At 44.9% G+C, this 26,501-nt stretch overlaps 1 protein-coding gene across 1 annotated transcript in view; it reads left to right on the plus strand.

Annotated features, from left to right (window-relative positions):
• tmem45a (transmembrane protein 45a) overlaps positions 1-26,501 on the plus strand; it is a 106,192-nt gene that overhangs the window by 52,375 nt on the left and 27,316 nt on the right. The window contains exon 3 of the mRNA XM_070892999.1: positions 23,184-23,396. Coding sequence (XP_070749100.1) covers positions 23,184-23,396 — 213 coding nt within the window. The remainder of the gene's footprint in view (positions 1-23,183; positions 23,397-26,501) is intronic.

A 26,501-nucleotide genomic window follows, 5' to 3' on the forward strand; every position in this document is an offset into this window, starting at 1 on the left:
GGGCGGTCATGGGGAACTTTATGAAGTCATTCCTCCGCGTGTACAGTGCAGCCGTGATCTGGCGAATGCAGACATGTGTTGCATGTTGAGAGATGGCGCACACATCCCCAGTTGTAGCTTGAAACGATCTGGAGGCATAAAATGAAAGTGCAGCTGTAACCTTCAGGTCAACTGGCAAAGCAGTCCTCCTGATACTTCTCGGCTGCAGGTCTGCTTTCACCAACTCACAGATCTCGTGGACAATTTATTTGCGGAAACGCAGCCATCTGACACAGTCTGCATCACTTAGGTGCAGGTACGAACGCCTGTCTCGATATACCTGAGGTGGGTAAGGCCTCCTGCCCAGCACCCTATGGGCTCTGATGTTCCTGATGCGATGAGCTCTAATCAGTTGTCACCATGATGCAGAAGGCTCGCACAAGGTATGGCATTGTCAGTAAACTTTCAAGAAGTTCAAAACGGCAGGAAAGCAGGCAGCACAGGTTCAGTTCTCTCTCTCCCCCCAAGATCTGTATGAATGGAACACATTCAAAGGTCTTGTGACCTCTCCTCTCTCTCTCTCTCCACCCCCCTCACTACCCCCCCTTGAGTCTTGTGACCTCTCTCTCCCTCCCCCTCCCCGGCCTACAAGCCGTGAGGTCGGCTATCTCTCTCTCTCCCCGGGCTACAAACCGTAAGATCGGTTATCTCTCTCCCCGGGCTACAAGCCGTAAGATCGACTATCTCTCTCTCTCCCCGGGCTACAAGCTGTAAGATGGGCTCTCTCTCTCCCTCCCCCACCCCGGGCTACAAGCCATAAGATCGGCTATCTCTTCCTCTCTTCACCCCTGCCCCCCCACGGCTTGTTTTGTAGCCGAACCCCGAGCTGTTGGGTCCGGACGCGAGGCTGATTCTGCCAGCCAAATCTATGACCCTTCAGGCCGCCTTCAAGTCCTTCTTCAAGACTCTGTTTGCAAGTTGCATTCTTTGCGATGTACAGCAAATATACATGAATCAAGATGATCCATTAATAAACCTCCTGCCTCCTGAGAGTTTTCTCTGGTGCACTCAATTCCCAAAACAACCAGAAAATAGCCCGTGCCACGTTGCCATATGCAGAAAAACCCTGTTGCAGCAGAGTGTTGTTCTGTGGCATGTGAGTGAGTAAACAAACTAGAAAATTTGTGAAATCCAACAAATTTACACTTCTATGTTGACAGGTAAAAGTAAGTTGAACTTTATTATTGATTTTGACAGTGTTCTTGACTCCCTCCAAAATCTTCGATTTAAAAATAATGCCGTCTTTCAACGCAGATTTGTGAATGTGCGCTGGTTTTTGGAAGTGGCCAGATACGCCAACGTAATAGAAAAAAATGTTGGCCAAATTGCGAACAATTGAAAAAACTGGCGCAGTCATGAGGGAACCGTCAAAAAAAACTGGCCTAGAAAACTCGTAACTAAGTCAGTTACACCAGCGCAGATCGCAGGGGGAAAGTTTGAAAAAAATGAATAGGCCAAAAATTTGACTCAATACGGCAAAAAAAGCAGCCTACTCCAAAAAAACGGTGCAAATCACTGGGGAAAATTGAGCCCTCTGTATCTACTCCAAAATTATGAAAGTTTTGATAAAGACCTCTATTAGGTCACCCCCTCAGCCTTCTCTTTTCCCAGCCTGTTCATCCTTTCCTGATAGGTATAAGCTTGCAGTTCTGGTATCATCCTTGTAAATCTTTTTTGTACCCCCTCGAGTGCTTCTGTATCCTTTTTATAGTATGGTGACCAGAACCGTACATGATAGGTCCTTACTATACAGTATAAATGCACACGAGGCCCATGCTTGAGAGCAGGTCAGTCTGTGACCTATCCTTTATTCCTTAGCACTCCAAGTGATGAAGGTGGGTGGAGCTTCCCCTTTTGTACCTGAAGGCCCAGGTTAGGAGTGTCTCCCACCTAGTGGTCATTGTTCTCACAGTGTACAACTTAGGTCAGATTATACATGGGTTACAATGCTGGTTGAATACAAGACAGTACACAGTACTCCAAGTGTGGACTTAACTCAGTTTAGCAATAGAAGTACGCCTACTCAATGCGATTTGCCAAAAAGATCACTTGTGTAGGTAGACTGCATGTAGATATATGGCTCTTGTTTGTTTACAATATTATTTATCTTGTTAAATGGCTTTCTTTTTAAGATGTGTCTCCTAAAAAAAAAAAGTCACTCCAGTCTTTAGAACCCTTTTAGAAACTATACTGCAAGGGGCTCTTCCTATGGCTCAGTTGGAGGCTGCACTATGTTATGTGGTACTGGAATATTCTAGCCTCATTGCCTGTCTCTGCTGTGAGGCAGGGTAGCAGATAGATTCTGTTATTTGCCTTAGTGTGCTTGGGCTTGAAAGTGGATAAAACAAGCAGGATGATCTCCATTGCCCCCTGGGAGGAATTGTGCTTATTTGGATATCAGGTGATTGCTGACTTGGATTCAGCTGTGCAGGCTCCTCGTTGGGCAAGGTACCCTACGACTCTCTGTGCCTGTGGAACTGTAACACACTGTAACTCATTGTCTTCTGGAGAAATGAGGCAAGGCAAGAAGATTGGGGAGGTTAAAATGTAAGAAAAGAAGGAAATTAAAAAAAAACAACTTTCCACCAAAATCATAACATTGGACAAAACAACACTCTGCTGCAACAGGGTTTTTCTGCATACGGCAATGTGGCACGGGCTATTTTCTGGTTGTTTTGGAAATTGAGTGCACCAGAGAAAACTCTCAGGAGGTGGGAGGTTTATTAATGGATCATCTTGATTCATGTATATTTGCTGTACTTCGCAAAGAATGCACCTTGCAAATAGCGTTGTGTAAATAAGACTACGTTTTCCATATATAAGCAGCTGCAGTAGAATTCCAGTGTGCTTCTATCAACTAAATGCATAACTGGAATCTGACCAGTGCTAGTAAAAGCTGCCACCCAAGCAATCAAACAAGAGACTGGCAATGGAGCAATAATGTGATATGTAGAAATGCGCTCAAGCTTTTGGGTGTAGTTACATATCACTGAAAGAATGAGGAACCAACTTTGAATTTATGATAGACAAGAATGAGGCTTCAAATCATAATTTGGCTTCAGAGAGTCTGACGCACATATCCTGTTAAGCTAATTAAAGCATAGACCCCAATATTAACAGCGAGCCGCAGAGAATGAGAGGGTGGCTGAAATCGGCCGAAGATTCCCGGCACCATGGAGATTTTGCCGACCTTAACAGTAGGGTCTTGTGACCCGATTGTAGGGCTACGTTCCATCTGGCTCCTCAAATCAGCCGCAGGGAATCCCATAGCTCGGGCCTCCCCCTCATTTACCATTAAATATAAGTCGCGGCATCGATAGTGTCATCCGGCCACGACTTTGGTATGTTAATTAGGCCCCCCGCCTGCCTCGTGCATTGCCTGATTCCTGTACTTTAAAATGCAAAGAGGCAGGAATGGGATTAGGTTGGGGTCGGGTTGTCTGACCCTGATATAACCACCCATCCCTTTACCACCCGTCAGGGGAGAATGGGGCGGTTAAAATCAAGGCAATAGAATCTAAATTTCAGCTGGATACTGAAAGGGAAAATGGAAAGATTTCTCTTCCCATGAGCGGGCCCTTTGACATAAAGGGCCGACGCTCATCCCAACCCACGTAGCAGCCCTCGAAGTTATTTGACGGAGATGGATGGCAAGGTATAACGATCTTTAATTACGGACATCTGGGAACACTTCTCATCACAGCCGCATGTAAGTGGAGATATTTCCCGAATAGTAAAATCGTACGTCATTTATACATTTCATAGACTCCTTCGCTCCCCGGTATGACCTCCCTCAATCTCTAATTGGGTTACCTTATCAGTAATCTTTTGGATTGACAGACCAGGATCTCAAGGCAACCTCAGACTTTAACTGGGATGACCTCATTCGGTTATAATTTGCTGATCGTACATGGCGCCTAAAAGTTTGTTTAAAGTCTTTTCACAGTCTTATCAGTATCTGTTTAGAGTCTTCCATGTTGTCTTATTTTGTCAAACTGGACATACCTTAATGTTATCTAGTATCCTGGTACATCAATGTTGAATCAGAGGCCTCTGGGTCCTTGATACTGGAAAGTGTGAGGTCAGCTAGAGCCTTTTTGCCTCTTTTGCTGAGCCGATGTAGAAGCCGGCACTTTAATCCTTATTTCACTTATACCCCTAATGCCAAATTTCTCTTACAATTACCCGCTTTGGCCCTTGGCTATACGCCAAGTAGGCCATATTCCCCGGAAACTACTTCCCTGTGGGCAAGTTCCAGATATGTCCGTTCGCCATCTCCCAAACTTCAGAATCTCCTGTGACTTCTCCCGCAGGGCTATGTAAGGTAAGTCCTTCCTGCCGGACTGTTTAAATTTTCGTCCCTTATTGTCTTAATCATCGTGCGTGCCCTAATGTGTTGTTTGGCCTGTATAATTCGTGCACAGGTTAACCCTACCAGTACCATCAGGACCAGGCCCTGTATTACTACAAGTACATGTGATCTAATCCTTATCCATCTGGATCTGAATATTAAGTCCAAAGTTGCACAGTTTTGAGTATCAAGGCTGGTCCGCCATCATCGCGTTAGTGTCCCTTTGTAGGATGTCTATTTCTTCCATCAGCCGGGTATACTGTCGTTTTTGGTTTTGGATTCCTTGCACCAATTGTAATTGTTCCTCACTTAATTCAGGTATCAGTTTTCCTTGCGATTCCCATACCGCCTCCTTGCACCCTTCTCGGAGGGTATCCGTGACTGTTCCATGGATACTTTGCGTTGTCTCGGGATGTATGTGGTATTCATTTATGTCTATTTTTCCCATCGGCCTGAAACAGAAGTTAGAGTTGGTGATGACACAGGGGCGACTCCTCCCCTGGTCTTAATTGTTTCAGAATTGTGTTCAAGAGGAGTGATGCAGCATGCATCCGTTTGTTTGGTGGAATCTACAATCATCATCCGTCATTCTTGGCGTACCTCGACATAAAACCACTTGGTTATTTTTATAGCAGTTGATTATGTCAATGCCTTTGGTACTATTGTTAATTTGAATCACCTGTCTGGAGGGTTGATGGTAACGCAACAGAGTTCGGTTTCTTACTTCACCGATATTGTCGGTTTGGTATAAGGGGTCTCCCTTTGTTCCGTCATACTGTGGTATTGATAATATGAATTCAATCATATTCACATGTCCAGTAATACATCTAAATTTTGGCACCCATGCGTGACTATTTATTCGTACCTCGCACGTGTTATTCATGTTTTTGTCGAGAGTCCAATTATTAAATATGCCATTCGGGATCCAATCTGGTATGTACCCATTCTGGAGTTGCTCCAGGTTATGTTGTACCTCACTCAGTATCTAGGCCGCATACCTGGAGCAAACTATCTCAGCTTGTAACCGTTTACTTAGGTTGTTCCCCATTGCGTGGATCAAATTTATGGTCTTGGCATGTTCCTGTAATGTGTGGGCCACTTGTAACCGTTCCCCTTCCGCGCTATCTCCCAACCGCGCTTGGAGGGCTTAGCTATCTATTTCCTTCCCCAATAAACCCCTTAAGATTTGCGTTAAGGTGTTAACCCGGTCGTCTATTGCATGCAGATCTATATAATTCACTGTCGTAACCCCCGCCGCATAACCCGTGCCTAGTGTTTCCAGTATCCCCCTTTTTGTTCGACCTTGTCCTGTTCCCTTTCTGACATTAAATCTCAGGGTAGTGGATTCCGGGCCTTCGAGGATTCGTTGTGTCACGTTCTGGTATAGACTTATAGTTTCATTTTCACAGAAGCTAGGAAGGATGATATCCGTTAGGTTTAGGACTACCGTAAGTAGTCACTGACGCACCCCAAAATATATCCTTTCCTTAGATTCCTTTATTACTAGCCCCCCTTTGGCTCCAGTCTTTATGAACGGGCATATGAGGGGGGGGGGGGCTTGCATGGTTGTGCTGGGAAGTGTTGTTGTCCCCAGGGTGGTTGTCAGGGCAGCGGTAGGGAGTCTATCTCGGACACCACTGGTCTGTACCCACGCACGGGGAGGCCAGACATATCTTCCATCTGGTATCCCCTTGTCGTGGCCTTCCTGAGAATTGAGTGAAGACGGGCGTGCACTTATCTGTATCCTCTCCCTACGAGTGCAACTTGCTCGTTCTTCTTCTAACACGAAGCATACTGCGGTCTCATTTACTGCTAATGTTATGCACTTGTTATTGTTCCACCCCCATTGTCGGTTAGAATCTCTGTTAAGTTGTGTTATGCCCGTTAGTCCAATGCTACAATTTAAATCTATCGTTGTGCCGACTACCACCGTTAGGGTTTTTGAATCGGGATCACAGCTAACGTTTTCTGACGTCTTATAATGTAGGCCTTGAGGTCCGTTACTTTCTTCCTCAGTGGATGTTCCGGCTCCAAGGAGGGATAGGATCCTGTAAAACACAATGTTTTCCGGTGGCCACCGGTTGGTTAGGATCCAAATAATTTCAACTGGGTCCAGTGTTTCCATTTGCCAACACCTCCCATGTCTATGCAAGCGCATGTGTCACTAACCATAATCACCTGGTGGGGTCTGATCCATTTTGGTGAGAATCTGGGTCTTTCAGGATTTATCTTTACCATAACCCAGCTCCCTATTTGAGGTATCTGAACCCTTTGTTCCTTCGTGTCCCTTTCTAAATCCCTAATAATTTGTTGGTCTCTGGCTTGTGCTCGGAATTCATGTGATTGTTTACAGAGTTCCATCACGAACCTCTGTATCTTATCCTTGTAGGGCCCTACGTCATCACTTCCAGTAACTAGCACTTCTGGCAGCCTCATGGCTCTTCCTGTCATTAGTTCAAAGGGGGTCAGTCCGGTTTGGGATCGCTCAATTTCATTAGGATTCGTGGTACTAACTCAACCTACCCCTATCTGGTCTCCTCGATTGCCTTAGCCAGTGCTGTTTTTAAGGTCCTATTCATTCGCTCTACCAATCCGGAAGACTCCGGGTGATATGGGATGTGGAATTTTTGTTTAATCCCTAACAGGGCACAAACTTGCTTCATGATTTTTCCCATAAAGTGTGTATCCTGGTCTGAGTCCAACTGTAGTGGCATTCCCCACCTGGGTAATATTTCCCCGGCCAGGATCTTAGTTACTGTATCAGCGATGCAGTTTCTAGTGGTGAAGGCTTCTACCCATTTTGTAAATTGGTCTATTAGTATCAGACAGTACATTTTTCCCCTTTGGCTTGGCAGTGGCCTAGTAAAGTCTATTTGTAAGGCTTCCCAGGGTCCCTTTGGGCGAGTTTGGTGTTCCAGCCGGACCTTTATCTTTTTCCCCGGGTTGTGTTTAGCGCATGTTATATATTTCCTACAATGGTTTTCTGTGTCTCGACCCATTCCTTTCCACCACCAACATCGTGACATGGAGCTCATCATGCCGGTCCTACTGGTATGGGTGTATCCATGGTAGAGACTCAATAGGCTCTGTTGGATACATTCCGGGGCCACTACATTGTCATTTTTCCTCCAAACTCCATTCGCCCCCCTTTTTAGCTCCTTTCTGTTCCCACACTTCTGTTTCTTGCGGGGTGAATTCTCCCTCTATCTTGAGTATGTTTACTTCCTCCGTTTAGGTAATACATGAGTCATATCTAATTCGGCTGCCTGTTTGGCAGCTTCGTCTGCCCAGGCATTTCCCTGCTGGTGCCTGTCTGTGATCTTTAGATGCGCTTTAATTTTTATCACTGCACATTCCTGAGGGAGGAGGGATGCTTCTACCAATTCCTTAACTATCTCTTCATGCCTAATGGGTCCCGTTATTATCTTGGGGCTCCCCCACCTGTACCTCTTTCAGGGAGGGATATATTTGGGGTACTGGGGGGTTAATTTTAGGTCGGATGTTGCTGATGCACATTGTAGGGTTCGTCCGTTCTCCTTTACAGCCTTTTCTAATTACGTTATTTTAGTTTTTAATTCCTGAATCAATTCAATGTGGGCATCTATTTCTTTTACCTGTTCCCGGTAATAGGTAAGGATAATTACTTGGGCCATTTCAACCTTGTGGTTGGTCTGACTATCCCACCATTATTTCTGTCTATCGGGGGTATCCATGGGCTGCCACCCTTTCTGTTTCATTTGTTCCATTAATGTTGCGTATTTTTTGCCCAGCAAATTTAGTAGAGACGCTTTTGGTCCCCAGTTACATTCTTCCTCTTTTTTGCTGGCCGGGGTTCCTGTTCCCTCATTGGTTTTATTCGCCTTTTGACTCGCCGAGTTACCCATCTTACTTTGGGGAAGATGTAGGGGTCTTGGGCATTCCCTTTAATTCGTGTTTGGGATGCAGGACGTTGTCTATATGTCTCCCCTTGGCGCCGTATATTCCTACTGCCACGTTCTGGGTCAATATGTCTCGTCTCCGCGGGGACGTCATCTATATGTCTTCCTTTTGCGCCGTACAACCGTACTGCCATGCTTCCAGGTCAATATGTATCGTCCCTGCGCCATGCGCTCGTACCGCTTTGGGTCAATAGGCCTCGTCCATATGTCTTGCCTTGCGTCGTACCCTCGTACTGCTGTGCTTCCTACACGCGCGTGTCTTAGAGTATATCTTTAACCCCCTCCCACCCCTAGATCGTCCTTGTCCTCCGTCTCTGTCCCTCCGGGAACAGATGGTTCTTTGTACAGATGTCCTTCCCTCCCAGTTTACAATGCCACAGCTCTAACTTGAAGGTGGTAAATGGATTTATGAAAGGGAAATCATGCTTGACAAATCTTCTGGAATTTTTTGAGGATGTAAGTAGTAGAGTGGACAAGGGAGAACCAGTGGATGTCATGTATTTCGACTTTCAAAAGGCTTTTGACAAGGTCCCACACAAGAGATTGGTGTGCAAAATCAAAGCACATGATATTGGGGGTAATGTACTGACGTGAATAGAGAACTGGTTGGCAGACAGGAAGCAGAAAGTCAGGATAAATGGGTCCTTTTCAGAATGGCAGGCATGACTAGTGAGGTGCCGCAGGGCTCAGTGCTGGGACCCCAGCTATTTACAATATACATTAATGATTTAGATGAAGGAATTGAATGTAATATCTCCAAGTTTGCAGATGACACTAAGCTGGGTGGCGTTGTGAGCTGTAAGGAGGACGCTAAGAGCCTGCAGGGTGACTTGGACAGGTTAGGCGAGTGGGCAAATGCATGGCAGATGCAGCATAATGTGGATAAATGTGAGGTTATCCACTTTTTGGGCAAAAACACGAAGGCAGAATATTATATGAATGGCGGCAGATTAGGAAAAGGGGAGACCTGGGTGTTATGGTACATCAGTCATTGAAAGTTGGCATGCAGGTACAGCAGGTGGTGAAGAAGGCAAATGGTATGTTGGCCTTCATAGCTAGGGGATTTGAGTATAGGAGCAGTGAGGTCTTACTGCAGTTGTACAGGGCCTTGGTGCGGCCTCATCTGGAATATTGTGTTCAGTTTTGGTCTCCTAATCTGAGGAAGGACATTCTTGCTATTGAGAGAGTGCAACAAAGGTTCACCAGACTGATTCCCAGGATGGCAGGACTGATATATGAGAAGAGACTGGATCTTCTGGGCCTGTATTCACTGGAGTTTAGAAGGATGAGAGGGGTTCTCATAGAAACATATAAAATTCTGACAGGACTGGGCAAGTTAGATGCAGGAAGAATGTTCCCGATGTTGGGGAAATCGAGAACCAGGGGACATACTCTTAGGATAAGGGGTAAGCCATTTAGGACTGAGATGAGGAGAAACTTCTTCACTCAGAGAGTTGTTAACCTGTGGAATTCCCTACCGCAGAGAGTTGTTAATGCCAGTTCATTGGATATATTCAAGAGAGAGTTAGATATGGCCCTTACCGCTAAAGGGATCAAGAGGTATGGAGAGAAAGCAGGAAAGGGGTTCTGAGGTCAATGATCAGCCATGATCTTATTGAATGGTGGTGCAGGCTCGAAGGGCTGAATGACCTGCTCTTGCACCTATTTTCTTTGTTTCATACACACCCCAACAGCTGGATCATTGTTCCGTTCGAGAAGTCCTTGTACCCTGCTCGCAGCGCCAAATTGAAGGGGAAAAATTGGAAGTCTTCTCTTCTCATGAGCGGGCCCTTTGCTACAAAGGGTCGACACTCATCCCAACCCACGTAGCAGCACTCGAAGTTATTAGATGGAGATGGATGGCAAGGTATAACAATCTTTAATTACGGATGTCATCACAGCCGCCTGTGATTGGGGATGTTCCCCGAATAGCAAAATCGTACATCATTTATATACATTTCATAGACTCCTTCGCACCCCGGTACGACCTCCCTCGATCTCTAATTGGGTTAACACATGAGTAATATTTTGGATTGACAGACCAGAATCTCAAGGCAACCTCAGACCTTAACTGGGATGACCTCATTGGGTTAGAATTTGCTGACCGTACATGGCGCCTAAAAGTTTGTTTAAAGTATTTTCACAAAGTCTTATCAGTATCTGTTTAGAGTCTTCCATGGTGTCTTATTTTGTCGGACTGGACGTACCTTAATGTTATCTAGTATCCTGGTACATGAATGTTGAACCAAAGGCCTCTGGGTCCTAGGTACTGGAATGTGTGAGGTCAGCTAGAGCCTTTTTGCCTCTTTTTTGAGCCGATATAGAAGCCGGCACTTTAATCCTTATTTCGTTTATACCCCTAATGCCAAATTTCGCTTCCAGATACCTCGTGGAAGGTAGAATAAAACAAAAAAATTATAATAATAATTGAGATAATGAGCTCAATTTTCCCCAGTGATTTGCGCCGTTCTTTTGGCACATGCCGCTTTATTTGGCCTAAGTTTTAAAAAATACAAGTTTCCCTAATCAGTGTGCACCAGCGTAACTCAGTTTGTTACGATATTTTTAGTTTGGCTTTTTTTGGAGGTCATAGGGGGCGTAACCTTCCACTTGCACCAATTCTGGCCATTTAAGCAAGTTTGGCCAGCTCCGATTTACTCCAATTCTTCTGAGGACGGCGTATATGGCCTCTGTGGAAAAATCTTCTGGTGGGTTAAGAAAATCGGTGCAGGTAAGTGTTGTATATGTGGACTTGTATTTACTCTGTACAGCCACCAGAGGGCTCATTCCCTGGAGTCCCAAGGGATCCCATAATCCCTTGGAAGCACAGGTATTTAAGGAAGCTTCACAGGTTGGAGAGGCACTCTGGAGACCTGCAATAAAGGACTAAGGTCACACTTTACTTTGAGCTCACAGTGTTCAGTCTGACTCTTTCTTCATACACAACAGTAAGTAAATCAGCGCAGCAGATGTAGTTCCAGGGCCCAGACAGCAGCAGCGGAGAGGTGGGGCCGGGGTTGGGATGGGGGGCGGGGTGGGGAGTGGTGGGAATCTTTTCGGGCACAGTTAGGAGCAGGTACCGGGAGGGAGGAGGCCATTTGACCTGGGATAGAAGCGGGTACCAGGACTGGGAGGCCATTTGCCTGGGATAGGATCAGGGACCGATTCGACCTGGGATAAGATCTGGAACTGGGAGGCCCTTCAGCCAGGGATTGCACCAGGGACCGGGAAGGGTGAAGCCATTCGGCCTGGAATAGGAGCGGAGACCTGGAGGGATGAGGCCATTTGGCCTGGGATAGGAGCGGGGACTGGGAGGCCATTTGGCCTGGGATAGGAGCGTGGACCGGGACTGAGAGGCCATTTGGCCAGGGATAGGAGTGAGGACCGGGAGGGGTGACACAATTTGGCCTGAGATAGGAGTGGGGACCGGGAGGGGTGAGGCCATTTGGCCTGGGATAGGAGCGGGGACCGGGACTGGGAGGCCATTTGGCCAGCAATAGGTGCGGGGATCAGGAGGCTATTCGGCCAGGGATAGGAATGGGGACTGTCATCGGGAGGGAGGGAGTCGGGGGCTGGGGGGGGGGAGGTTGGGGGTGAGGGGGAGCTAGACTTTTGTCATTACACTTTGATAATTTAATGGAGGTAAGTTGCTGCAATGTGTAATGTGCTTGTGCAGGTTGCTGTGAACTGGCTGTATATTTCACTTTCCAGCCTCAGCCCACAGTGTATCCCTGGTTACCGTGGCAACCCAATCTTTTTGGCGCAGATCTTAGGCTCCACCCTCAAAACTAAAGGACAAGCTTGGCGGTGCCAAAATGAAGAATTCAAACGGGGAAACTTGCATGATTTTTTTTTGTTGTGCTTGACCCCCCAAAAAATGAGCGTAACTCTTCAAGTACGCCAAAATACAGCTTTGGGGAAAAATGAGTCCAATATTTTGAGGTAAGAAGAATTAAGTAACTTTCAAGTTGAGCAACATAGTGTTACAAATATTTTATATCTGTCAGGCCCTGTATCTGCTAGTACAGGTAAAAGTCATTTATGGAATATATTTAACTTTTACGTCAGTTATGTGACATTGCATCAGTAAATATGCTGCATTACAACTGCTGTCCCAGTAAATGTGAGAAACTAGTTCTGGTCTGCCTGTGAACAATGCCATTAGTAGATCCATAATATGAGAGTATTAGTTAGCTTGCAGATTTCAGTTTGCAGCTTATGTCTTTAGTATGCTTCTGGTGCTTTTAAAAGGTGATATTTAACTTCAATTTTTTTAACCACTGTTTCCCCTTAGGAGCTTTTTTGGATGTGAACTGCAGCGAAGTAACTTCCTTTGAAATGAAGGACTTGTCAGCTGCGTTTGGAAAGGGTGCAGGTTCATAACTGAGTAAAACTGTCACTTTGCGCCTCATCTTTACACTTGAATATAACAATCCGAAAATAAAAATTTGTAAATGTTGGAAATCTGAAGTAAAAACAAAAATTACTGGAAATATACTGCAGGTCAGAGAGCATTTGTAGAGAGAAAAGACCGTTTAATGTTTAGAGTGTACCGACCAAATCATTGTCCGGGCGAGGGAGCGATTCTCCCGGCTGACCCTCGAGCCCGATGAGGAGACGTTCGGTCTGTGGTGAGGTGGTACTTTGAAAAAAATCTAAAATTACAGAATTCCATTGGACTTCGTTGCCCCAGATGTCCTCATTTGAATGCCTAGCTTCCCGTTTAATTACATTGGACTTCGTTGTCCCAGATGTCCTCATTTGAATGCCTAGCTTCCCGTTTTAAGCAAGTCTATTGAGCATGCGCAGACCTGGGTGTGGTCCATACTAGGGCGTCGACCTTGGGGAGAGAGAGAACAAAGAAGCTTTAAATTCCTGTCCTGTTTTGAACTTGCAAAGGTACAATTTAATTATGGGGTAATATTGACAATGCCATACCTCGTGCAAGCCTTCTGCATGATAATGCTGCAGAAGAGATGATTCATTTGACGTCATCGCATGAGGAACCTCAGAGCACGTAGGATGATGGGCTGGAGGCCTTACCCACGTCGGGTATATCGAAACAGGTGTTCATACCTGCACCTGAGTGATGCAGACTGTGTGAGAAGGCTGCGTTTCCACAAAGAAGTTATAACCGAGATCTGTGAGTTAGTAAAAGCAGACCTCCAACCTAGAAGTGTCAGGTGGATTGCTTTGTCAGTTGAAGGGAAGGTTACTGCTGCACTTGCATTCTATGCATCTGGATCATTCCAGGCCACAACTGGGGATGTGTGCACCATTTCTCAACAAGCAACACATATCTGCATTCGGCAGGTGACTGCTGCAATATATGCCCAGAGGGATGACTACATAAAGTTCCCATGACCACCCAGGCAATGTGTGAAAGGACTGTGGGCTTCTCCAGGATTGTTGGCTTCCCAAAGATACAGGGCTGCATTGATTGTACCCACTTCGCCTTGCGAGCATCTTTTGGAGGATTCCGAGACGTACAGGAACAGAAAAGGCTTCCGCTCCGTTAATGTGCAGCTCGTGTGTGAATATGTGCATCGCATCATGGCAGTTGATGCGAGATACCCTAGGAGCACCCATGATGCTTTCATCCTATGCAAGGGCGTTATAGCTGCCATGTTTCAGCAGCAGCCAGAAGGGCAGAGTTGGCTACTGGGAGATAAAGGGTATGGCCTCGCCACCTGGCTCATGACGCCCCTACGTGTAAACCGGACGGAAGCTGACCGGGAATACAACATGTCGCACAGCATAATAGAGAGCACCATTGGCATCTTGAAACAGAGTGAGTACAACAGTGTGGGCTTGATCCATCACCTCCCCTCCCCCTCACCCCCATGCTCTTGGTCTGGAAGGTGGGATTGGAAGATGTTCTCTTCCGGCTTGTCCACGACTAAATCTTCTGCATCGGCTTCAGCCTCGTCAGGGTTGGCCTCAAGTTCTGCAAAATCTAACAGAACAGGCAAATGATTAGCAGCAGAGGAGGGGGCAGGGTGGCATGGGTAGGCTCACACAGCGCAGGCAGCAGGCTCATTTGAAGGACCACGATGAATGATAGCACATTGCATCAACCGAAGCGTAGCTGATAGAGACATCCCCATGAGTTGAAGCATGGCTAGCCCACACATTACTTAACATTTAGGAAAGCCAGACTGTGGAATTTGCAGGACTTACCCTCTCCCTCGAGTGTGAGCCCAGCTTGTGGAGTGGTGGTTGCTTTTCTCCAGGCAGGACCCATCAAAGCAGCGGCCCTCTCTTCCAAGGGTGTCAGTTGGTGCAGATTTGCCAGGCCTCCTCCTGTTCGAGTTCTTTCCCTTTTGTTGTGTGTCATCTTCCTCTGCAAAGATGAAAATATAACTTTTTAGAGAGGGTGTCGTTCTGCTGGGTGGGACATGTACAGATGGTCACATTTACAATTGCAATTCCATTGAATAAATGAAAATATTACTGACACTAACTCCTTGACCAAGGTCCTGCCATTTCTTTTTGCACTGGCCTCCAGACCTCGGGGTGGTCACCATTTGCGCAGTAATCTTCTGCAAGTTGGTTCCAGCGATTCTTCATTTCTTTGGGTGAAACTTTTATGTGACCTCTGCTGGTGTCCAGCTCATGTCATCTGGCCTCAATCACAGTAACTAGTGCCTCCACTTCATCCTGTAAGAAATTCTTGGTCCTTGAGCAGCGTTGCATATTGTATTGCAGCTCCGATTTTTCAAATGAGAATTAAAGTTCTCACACACAACTGGCTCTTTAAAAATGGCCGAATGCAGACCGAGAGCTGTACTGGGCATGTGCGCCCATAGCAATCACGTCAAAAACATCCTTTTTTTTTTCACGCATGCGCAGAAGGGGAGCATCACTTTTTTGACGCAGACATTAGGCTCCATCCCCCGAAGTTAAAGGACAGGCTGCATGGCGCCAATTTTTAAAAATGGAACAGAGAAACTTGCTAGTAATTTTTTTGGAGTAGTCGGGGCCAAAATAAATGGGCGTAACTCTTGCAATACGCCAAAAAACGGCATTGGGGAAAATTGAGCCCAATTAACTTGTGTTTTCTCTTTGCAGACTGACCTACTGTATCTTTCCAGCATTTTCTGTTTTATATACATTTCAAAAATTCCACCTTTGTATCTTTTTGTAATTTCCTCATTGCCTGGGTGGCTACCAATAATTACAATCACACAAAGCTAATCTTGCTTAGCTTCTAAAGTTAATCTATTGCCATAGTATCGTCTCTTGATTATAGTAATTAAAGTTGTCATTTTATTGCTACTGGCCAATCAGAGCAGGGCAAGTGGTAATATGACTATAAAATGACTTGGGCAAAATGAAGAAAGTGATCAGAGAAGAAAAGATGAGCATTTATTACTGGATACCTGAAATAAAAGAACAAGCTGGAAATGCACAGCATGTTGATCAGAAGCTGAAAGAGAAAGATAGGTTAAATGTTTTTTGTGTGATTCTTCTTGGAAGCATCAAGCGAAGGGGCCCCTCTTGAAGCATTAAGTTGCTTTTCTCCATCAAAAGCTGATTGACTGACCTGTTGTGCATTTCCAACATTTTCTGTTTTCACTTAAGGTGAATGTGATTACCTCAGTGATCGCACTTATTCAGTTCATGAATCAGGTGTTACAGCTCAACACACAGGCTGTGTTTTTCAAATATGACAGTAATTGACAAGGGATTTACAGTAGACATTTATAAAAGTCTCGAAGACATTACATATACATTATACCACATACAGTGAAAGCGACCTCGAAAATTCAGTGTGCCAGTTGTTCCGAAGTTGCATTGCAAAGGCAGGATTGAGCCCACTGATGCCTTCCAGCACTGACCCCGATGTCAAACCAGCTAATTTTAAATATCAGTTGGCATTACTGAAGCATAGTTCCCATGTAACATTAGAGAACTTCACTGGGACGGGGTGGGGCTGGAAACTTGAGGAGCAGCCTTTAAAATGCAGCAGTTATTCAAGAGAGACTGGGGGAGCAGTAGGTAAATATTGAAACTTCTACCAGAGTGCAGTGAATGGCAGCTTATGTTCATAGATGTATCACCAGAGTGTGTCTGCGATTTTATAAGCATGGTTTCAACTAGCGGAACAGGGAGAGGGACTCTAAGAAGGAAGCAGTCCACTGCAAGGAGGCAGAAAAGAATAGCACAAAACTTCAATGAGCCTGAGATTAAACATAGAATCTTAGAAAATAGGTGCAGGAGTAGGCCATTCATCCCTTCGAGCCTGCACCACCAAGATAATGGCTGATCATTCACCTCAGTACCCCTTTCCTGCTTTATCTCCATACCCCTTGATCCCTTCAGCCGTAAGGGCCATATCTAACGCCCACTTGAATATATCCAATGAACTGGCATCAACAACTCTCTGCGGTAGGGAATTCCACAGGTTAACAACTCTCTGAGTGAAGAAGTTTCTCCTCACCACAGTCCTAAATGGCTTACCCCTTATCCTTAGACCTTGTCCCCTGGTTTTAGACATCCCCCAACATCGGGAACATTCTTCCTGCATCTAACCTGTCCAGCCCCATCAGAATTTTATATCTTTCTATGATCCCCTCTCATCCTTCTAAACTCCAGTGAATAAAGGCCCAGTCAATCCGGTCTCTCCTCATATGTCAGTCCTGCCATCCCGGGAATCAGTCTGGTGAACCTTCGCTGCACTCCCTCAATAGCAAGAACGTCCTTCCTCAGAATACGAGACCAAAACTGAACACAATATTCCAGATGAGGCCTCAACAGGGACCTGTATGACTCCAGTAAGACCTCCCTGCTCCTATACTCAAATCCCCTAGCTATGAAGGCCAACATACCATTTGCCGCCATCACCGCCTGCTGTACCTGCATGCCACTTTCAATGACACCCAGGTCTCGTTGCACTTCCCCTTTTCCTAATCTGCCGTCATTTAGATAATAGTCTGCCTTCGTGTTTTTGCCACCAAAGTGGATAACCTCACATTTATCCACATTATACCGCATCTGCCATGCATTTGCCCACTCACCTACCTGTCCAAGTCACCCTGCAGCCTCTTAGCATCCTCCACCCAGTTTAATGTCATCTGCAAACTTGGAGATATTACACTCTATTCCTTCATCTCAATCATTAATGTATATTGTAAATAGCTGGTGTCCCAGCACTGAACCCTGCGGCTCCCCACTAGTCACTGCCTCTCATTCTGAAAAGGACCCATTTATCCCGACTCTCTGCTTCCTGTCTGCCAACCAGTTTTCTATCCATGTTAGTACATTACCCCCAATATCATGTGCTTTAATTTTACACACCAATCTCTTGTGTGGGACCTTGTCAAAAGCCTTTTGAAAGTCCAAATACACCACATCCACTGGTTCTCCCTTGTCCATTCTACTAGTTACATCCTCAAAAAAATTCCAGAAGATTTGTCAAGCACGATTTCCCTTTCATAAATCCATGCTGACTTGGACCAATCCTGTCGCTGCTTTCCAAATGTGCTGCTATTTCATCTTTCATAATTGATTCCAACATTTTCCCCACTACTGATGCCAGGTTAACCGGTCTATAATTACCGGTTTTCTCTCTCCCTCCTTTTTTAAAGAGTGGCATTACATTAGTTACTCTCCAGTCCATAGGAACTGATCCAGAGTCGATAGACTGTTGGAAAATGATCACCAATGCATCCACTATTTCTAGGGCCACTTCCTTAAGTACTCTGGGATGCAGACTATCAGGCCCCGGGGATTTATCGGCCTTCAATCCCATTAATTTCCCTAACACAATTTCCCACCTAATAAGGACATCCTTGAGTTACTCCTTCTCACTAGACCCTCGGTCCCCTAGTACCTCCGGAAGATTATTTGTGTCTTCCTTCGTGAAGACAGAACCAAAGTATTTCTTCAACTGGTCTGTCATTTCTTTGTTCCCCATTAGAAATTCACCTGAATCCGACTGCAAGGGACCTACATTTGTCTTCACTAATCTTTTTCTCTTCACATATCTATGGAAACTTTTGAAGTCAGTATTTATGTTCCCGACAAGCTTCTTCTCATACTCTATTTTCCCACTCTTATTTAAGCCCTTTGTCCTCCTCTGCTGAATTCTAAATTTCTCCCAGTCCTCAGGTTTGCTGCTTTTTCTGGCCAATTTATATGCCTCTTCCTTGGATTTAACACTATCATTAATTTCCCTTGTTAGCCACAGTTGAGCCACCTTCCCCGTTTTATTTTTACTCCAGACAGGGATGTACAATAGTTGAAGTTCATCCATGTGATCTTTAAATTTTTGCCATTGCCTATCCACCGTCAACCATTTAAGTATCATTTGCCAGTCTATTCTAGACAATTCACGTCTCATACCATCGAAGTTACCTTCCTTAAGTTCAGTACCCTAGTCTCTGAATTAACTGTGTCACTCTCCATCTTAATAAAGCATTCTGCCATATTATGGTCACTCTTCCCCAAGGGGCCTCGCACAACAAGATCGCTAATTAGTTCTTTCTCATTAAACATCATGCAGTCTAGGATGGCCAGCCCTCTAATTGGTTCCTCGACATACTGGACTAGAAAACCATCCCTAATACACTTCAGGAAATCCTCCTCCACCATATTGCTTCCAGTTTGGTTAGCCCAATCTATTGTAGATTAAAGTCACCCATGATAACTGCTGTACCTTTATTGCACACATCCCTAATTTCTTGTTTGATGCTGTCCCCAACCTCACTACTACTGTTTGGTGGTCTGTACACAACTCCCACTAGCGTTTTCTGCCCTTTGGTATTCCGTAGCTCCACCCATACAGATTCCACATCATCCAAGCTAATGTCCTCCTTACTATTGCATTAATTTCCTCTTTAACCAGCAATGCTACCCCACCTTTTCCTTTCTGTCTATCCTTCCTGAATGTTGAATACCCTTGGATGTTGAGTTCCCAGCCTTGGTCACCCTGGAGCCATGTCTCCTTGATGCCAATTATATCATATTCATTAATTGCTGCCTGTGCAGTTAATTCATCCACCTTATGAATATTCCTTGCATTGAGGCACAGAGCCTTCAAGTTTGTCTTTTTAAGACACTTTGTCCTTTTAGAATTTTGCTGTACTGGTCCCACCTCCCCCAGAACCGGTTCCAATGTCCCAGGAATTTGAATCCCTCCCTTCTGCACCACTCCTCAAGCCACATATTCATCTGAGCTATTCTGCGATTCCTACTCTGACTAGCACGTGGCACAGGTAGCAATCCTGAGATTACTACCTTTGACGTCCTACTTTTTAATTTAACTTCTAGCTCCCTAAATTCAGCTTGTAGGACCTCATCCTGTTTTTTACCTATATCGTTGGTACCTATATGCACCCCGACAACTGGCTGTTCACCCTCCCCCTCCAAAATGTCCTGCAACCGCTCTGAGACATCCGTGACCCTTGCACCAGGGGGGGCAACATACCATCCTGGAGCTTCGATTGCAGCCGCAGAAACGTCTTATCTATTCCCCTTACAATAGAATCCCCTATAGCTCTCCTACTCTTTTTCCTGCTCTCCTGTGCAGCAGAGCCACCCATGGTGCCATGGACTGGCTGCTGCTGCCCTGCCCTGATGAGTCATCCCCCGCAACAGTACCCAAAGCAGTGTATCTGTTTTGGAGGGGGATGACCGCAGCGGACCTCTGCAATACCTTCCTTCCACTGCTCTTCATGTTGGTCATCCATTCCCTGCCTTCCTGGATTAAATTCAGCAAAGGAGAGAAGGGCCACTGGGTATCCATGATCAGGAACCTTAAAAAAAAGTGCAAGCTAAAAGATCACATACATGCAGGCTTAGTTTTGAAGTATGTGCAGCAACTGCCAGGTGTGACTCTGAAGTCTACAGACATAATTTTTGGTAACATCAAGGAAGATTTTTCCTCATTACAGGATTCAGAGGAGCATGTGGCAACTTCATTGGAATCTCCGACAGTCCCTATCTCAAAGGTGGCCCAGGACCTGTCAGTGATTGCTCCTCCACGGAAGCACAGTCTGTAGCTCTGGAGGCAGTTTGTGGGTAGGTTAGACAGAATACTCTGTTCTGACTTTCTGGTACTTGGGATTGGATACAGCTTGCTGTCTCATGGTGATTTCAGAATTGGATAGCAACTGTTAGACATCCCACTAATCAGCAGACAAAAATGTCCTGGGCCCAGTAAAAATGATGACTGCTGGAGTAGACCCGTGTGAAGCTGCTGTTTCTCGGGATGGCCGGATGTACAAGGCATCCAAACTATTCTCTCAAAGCTGCACGTGAGAGGTACATATGAAGCAAGACCAAGGTGTCCAGACAAACATTCAAGAGAGGCAATATCCAGAACCAAGGTGTCATGACTGGAGGGCCACCTCAGTCCCATTTATCTTTTGTGCCAGAAAAACAACCAAGCACTTCTTGTAATGCACCTAGAAGAAGCAAGGAGAATAGGTTAAAGAAAAGCACACTTCAAAACCCAGCAGCTGTGATGTGAAGGAGCAGGATTTCTAGTCTTCACGTAAAAAGATTGTTGTAATAAAAGCCAACGTGCATTTATATTAAGCTTATTTTTTCATCTTGGCCATCTCACATTAATCTGGTGAAGTGGATCATTAGAATGAAAATTGGGCAGGTTTTAAACAGGCGAAAGATGCGCTCCGCCATATTACGGCCCAGACGGTGAAGACGAAAATTTAACCCATAATGTCTTGCTGGGTTTGGTAGGGGCAAAGTTATGCAGTAAGGTTGCATTGATCTGAAGGCGAGGAAAATGGAGTAATGGTAGCGGTGACAACGAAAGAGAAATAAAAGGATGAGAATACTTTGTTATTTGCGATCGGAATTACGACCGGCTTCTAGCCCTACAATCATTTACTGATTGTTCTTTCGTGCACATTAAATGTCAGTAGTTATTGGTGCTGAATGATATGTTACTTTTTGGGAACCACTTTAAAGATTGTCACTGATTAACAAAGACAAACATGGTCACGAATTACAGAAATTCGTTACAGAGCAATTTGCAATCATTTCAGATACAGCTGTTCTCATGTGGTGTGAATTAAAGATACTAAAGTAGTTTTAGGTGGCAGGTGCATTTTTGTCAAGGGACCTCTGTTAAATTGTATCATCTCGTGACCATTTTTCCCCACTCGCATGTAATTGCTGCGCACTGATCAACTGGGGCCATCTCTGGGGGCAGCATGAAATTGGTTACAAGGCTTAATTTTTGTGCTTTAAGATTAGACAAGACATTTCAGGCTTCTGTAGTCATCTATAAAGGTCTATAAATATTTAAGCATGTGGTGTTCGGCTCCTACAGGAGCTAATTTCTAAGGCAATGGCTTGGTAACTGTCAACACAGCACTATGAAATAAAGGTGATCATGGAGTGAATGTGAGAGAGGCAGCAAGGGGTATCAAAATGGGTATCCTTTAACTATTCTTTTTTTTAAATAAAAGTACTGTAATGTGTAAGCAAAGACACTCAACTACACTTTTTTTTTAAAGATAAATGCAATAACATTTTCAAACTGTGGGGATATGTCATGTGATCAAATGTCACATGATCAAACCTCCGGGAAATATATTCAACCAGAGTTGGCAACGTTGCCCTGCATTCATGGTCAAGTCATGGAAAATGCGGTCAGCTTACTTTCCCTATCAGGTGGTACAATGAGGAACTGTTGAGTATGATCAATATCCTTGCAAGACATTCACAGCTTTGTTGATTGTGATATGGTTGATCAGCCTATTTGGATATTTGTATCTTATGGCTCCTCATCAAATATTCTCTTTCTGATATGCAGCCCACAGGGAGTTCTCTGGTAACTTATTACAAGATATTAAGTAATTATTGATTTTACCACGTCAGGAATATTGTGCTTTGTTAATTTGCAGTTACGTTAATGCAACTGATTATACCCACTGTTTGGTATTGGTTTTAACAGTGTAATTAAATGACTGCCAAATTCTGAAGCTCTGCAGAGCAAGAGTCATATAGGAACCTGAACATGTTGGCCCGGAGATGCCCAGAAACCTGAGCGCAATTTCACCTCAGCAGATTGGGTGCAATTTCCAGATTGCGCCCTTGGAGGAAACTCTGTATAACTTAACAATTTACAGAACTGCTTCTGTTTGAGGATAAAAAATAGGATTTAAAACATCATAAATACATTTTAGCTGTTCTGCATAAGACTGAGAGGCTGATACTGCACACTGGGTGCATGAGTACAAGGGACTGCTTCTCTTTGGGCGCCTGACCTGCATAATATGACCTCATGCCATAATACGGGCTCAGCTCCCTTATTGTGTGCTTCCAGCACAGAGAGGGTGAATTTCCAAAGGGGTTCTGAGGGCTCAGTGGTGTGGCCATTGTGCAGGAGTAGGACGCAGGGAAAGAAAACCACAAAATGGGAGAAATAAGTATTCTGTTGTATCATTTTGTTCAATATCCAGGTGTTCTACCTTTAATAAACATAAAAGGACTGTGAAGTATTCAATGTTTGAAGAAGAATACTGATTTACTATGAGACTCAATAACTAGGGGGCATAGACTTAAAGTAATTGGTGGAAGGATTAGCGGGTAGATGAGTAATCATTTCTTCACCCAGAGGGTGGTGGGAGTCTGGAACTCACTCTCTGAAAGGGTGATAGAGGCAGAAACCCTCATCACATTTAAAAGGTACTTGGATGTGCAATTAAAGAGCCGTAATCTACAGGGCTACGGACCTAGTGCTGGAAGGTGGGATTAGGCTTGGTAGCTCTTTTTCGACCGGCACAGACATGATGGGTCGAATGGCTTCCTTGTGTTGTAATTTTTCTATGATTCTATTCTATGAATGAAATATCATTTTAATCTTTTATTTTTTGTTGCAGGTATGATAGCTGAGCAATTTGTTCCTGATGGGCCCCATCTGAAGCTGTATAACCATGAGGAACAGCAATGGGACCACCTGATGAACTGGCAGCATGCAACCATGTATCTCTTCTATGGTATCTCAGGGATTGTGGATATTATAGTCCATATAACTCCTGTGGTGCCATTAGCCCTGGACAGACTCATGCTTGCCATTGCAGTCTTCATTGAAGGTTTGCTAATTCATTCTTAAAGTAACAAATAATTCTGACTTAACTGTATATCATTTATAACTGAGATTTAGCCACAAGGTGGCATGCATCACAAAGTTCTTCAGTGGTCTGACATTGACCCAAAATGCCCATCCAATGTGGTACCATGTCAAAACATGTGTGATTTATATCTTCAAAGAACCACATCACTTATCCAAGAGACCTTTATGTTTTAATGATTTTGACTATTAATATGGTTAGAAAACTTTATTTGATACCGATAGTTGCATATATACTCGCTAAAAAGATTCGAGTTTGAAAAGGAACATTTGGTAATAATCTGTCACACAATTATACTTGTTCAGTGATTGTTATTATGATAGTTTAGCTTCTCTATTATTGTGGCTATATATAAATATAAAGGAAAAATTTGCATTTATATGGCGCTTTCTCATATCTTGTAAACATCCCAAAGAGTTGTTCATATATAGTGAATTGCTTTGAAAGTATCGTTATTATTGTTATTAGGTAAATGTGGGAGCCATTTTCCGCACAGCAGTGTTCAGTATCTTTTAGTGAAGGTGGTTGAAAGAATTGTAACACAGAAATCAGCCCAACCAGTGGATGTTGGTATCATCTCCCACACAAGCAATAGTCCTAATCCCATGTGCCCACCCTGTTTCCATTCCTTCATTCCCCTATCCTTTAACGACCTATCTAACCCATTAAACGTTGACGTGGTGTCCACATCAATTACTAACTCCGGCAGTGCATTCCACAGCCTCACAGTCCTGCTCTTTGTCCTAAATATCTTGCGTTTAATCTTAACTATCTCTCCGTTTGGCATCATGAGAACTCCCGTTCTTTGAACTGTGACATAGAAACTTTTAACATTCACCCAAGTCACTGGAACAGACAGACAAGGCCTTCATTTAATATCTCATCTGAAAGAGAATACTTTTGACAATGCAGCACTCCCTCAGAACTGCACTCTCGGCCTAGATTATGTGCTGAGGTCCCGGAGTGGGCTTGAGCCCAAAACCTTCTGACTCAAAAGTACAAGTGTTACCAACTGACCCAAGCAAACACACAATGTCCAGAACATTTCCTGGTGTGTTAGTAACTGGACCTATTGTCAGATTCCTATTTTCTCGCTCAACCGAATTGATAGCTGCATGACTTTCTGCATCCACTCCCTAAGGTATGGATTAATTTCCTTAGCCAAGCAAGCTCACTTACTCATTTCACTTTGAGATGATAACTCTTATTAACACTGTTTGTGATATTGTATCTATCATGACATAGTTGGTGGTATTTCTCCAATGATTTGAGGTGTCTACTGTATATTGTTATATATGCAGACTATAGATATACTCTCTGTGTAGTCACTGTATAGTTGCATAAGATAGAGACTTGTTTACCTGATGTACTGTCAATAAGGTTTACACTGTGTATATACTATGCTGGCACCACTAGAGGGTGCAACTGGTGGAGACCAGGGTTCCCTGCCCTGGTGGCAGGGGCTATATAAAAGGTTAGCCACCATGCGGCTGCCTCATTCTGGAATTACAAATAAAGGACCAAGGTCACTACAGTTTGAGTACAACACATTGCCTCGTGGAGTCATTCATAATTACATTATAGACCTAACAACTGGTGACGAGTATACGGACTTTCACGCAATTATGGATACCTTTGGCACACTAAAAGACTTCGCAGAGGGTGATGATTGGGATGCCTTCACGGAAAGGCTCGAGCAATATTTTGTGGCAAACGACCTGGCAGGGGAGACGGACGCATTGGTGGAGAAGTGCAAGGCTATACAGCTGACCAGTTGTGGGCCCGAGGTCTACCGCCTCATCAGGGACTTGCTGGCACCCATGAAGGCCAAGGATAAGACATACGATGAGCTGACTAAACTAATTCGCGATCAACTAAAACCAAAAGAGAGCATCCTCACAGCCAGGCATGGATTCTACACTCACCACAGACCTGAGGGCCAGGAGATTGCAAAATATGCTGCCGACCTCCGGAGACTTGCCTCACCGTGTGATTTTGGCATGCACCTCAATGAAGCATTGTGAGACATCTTCGTTATAGAAATTGGCCATGAGGGCCTCCTTCTCAAGCTATTATCTGTCGACACCACAGTCAACATGCAGAAGGCCATCAGCATCAGTCAGGCGTTCATGACCTCGACCTGCAGCATCAAGCAAATTATTCATCCTGTGGACTCAAACCCAGCAAGTACTGGACACAGAATGGTGCCTTTCACAGGCAAGACTATAGAACATGGCTCTGCCCAGGGCAGAGAGCACAGACCTCAGGGTTCCAGAACTCAGAGTTCACCAAGGGATGCTAATCGAGTTGCACCGTGCTGGCGTTGCAGAAGAAACCATAGGGCTCACCAGTGTCGGTTTGCTGAGTACCTATGCAAAGTCTGTAACATGAAGGGCCACCTCCAGCATAGGTGTAAAAGAAATGTGACTCACTGTTTAGCAGATGAGTCGGTAGATGACTTTGAATCCAGTGGGGACTATGATGATTTGGCCAGAGAGGCAGCTCAGTCCCAAGAAGTATATGGAGAGTATACCTACACCACCGATTGTCCCTCCAGTGAAGATGGAAGTTGAGATAAACGGCATTCCAGTCTTCATGGAAGTGGATACGGGAGCGAGCCAGTCAGTGATGAGCCAGGATGCCTTTGAGAGGCTATGGAACAAGAAATGACCCGAGCTGGTTCCAGGACAGGAAAAGTTGTGCACCTACACCAAGGAGCTGATCCCAGTCCTTGGTAGTGCGGATGTTAGTGTAATCCATAATGGCGTGGTGCACAAATTACCTCTGTGGATTGTTGCAGGTGATGGTGCAACGCTACTCAGAAGAAGGTGGATGGGGAAGATCCAGTGGAAATGGGAAGACCTCTTCATTCCAGCAATCGCTGTCCCCCGTGCTCAGAGGCAGAGCAAAACCTCACCTTCGCTTGGGCCAGGCACCAGAGAACAGACCAGCGCAGCACCTGAGGCACAGACCGTCCATCACAACTGCGTGGCAATGATCTGACCGGAACGACCTAAAAGTACCTTCCCGACTCCAGTGGCAGGACTCCTGGGGAGGAAGATCGAA

This window comes from Pristiophorus japonicus, chromosome 11, assembly GCF_044704955.1.
Source record: "Pristiophorus japonicus isolate sPriJap1 chromosome 11, sPriJap1.hap1, whole genome shotgun sequence".
Taxonomy (NCBI): Eukaryota; Metazoa; Chordata; class Chondrichthyes; family Pristiophoridae; genus Pristiophorus; species Pristiophorus japonicus.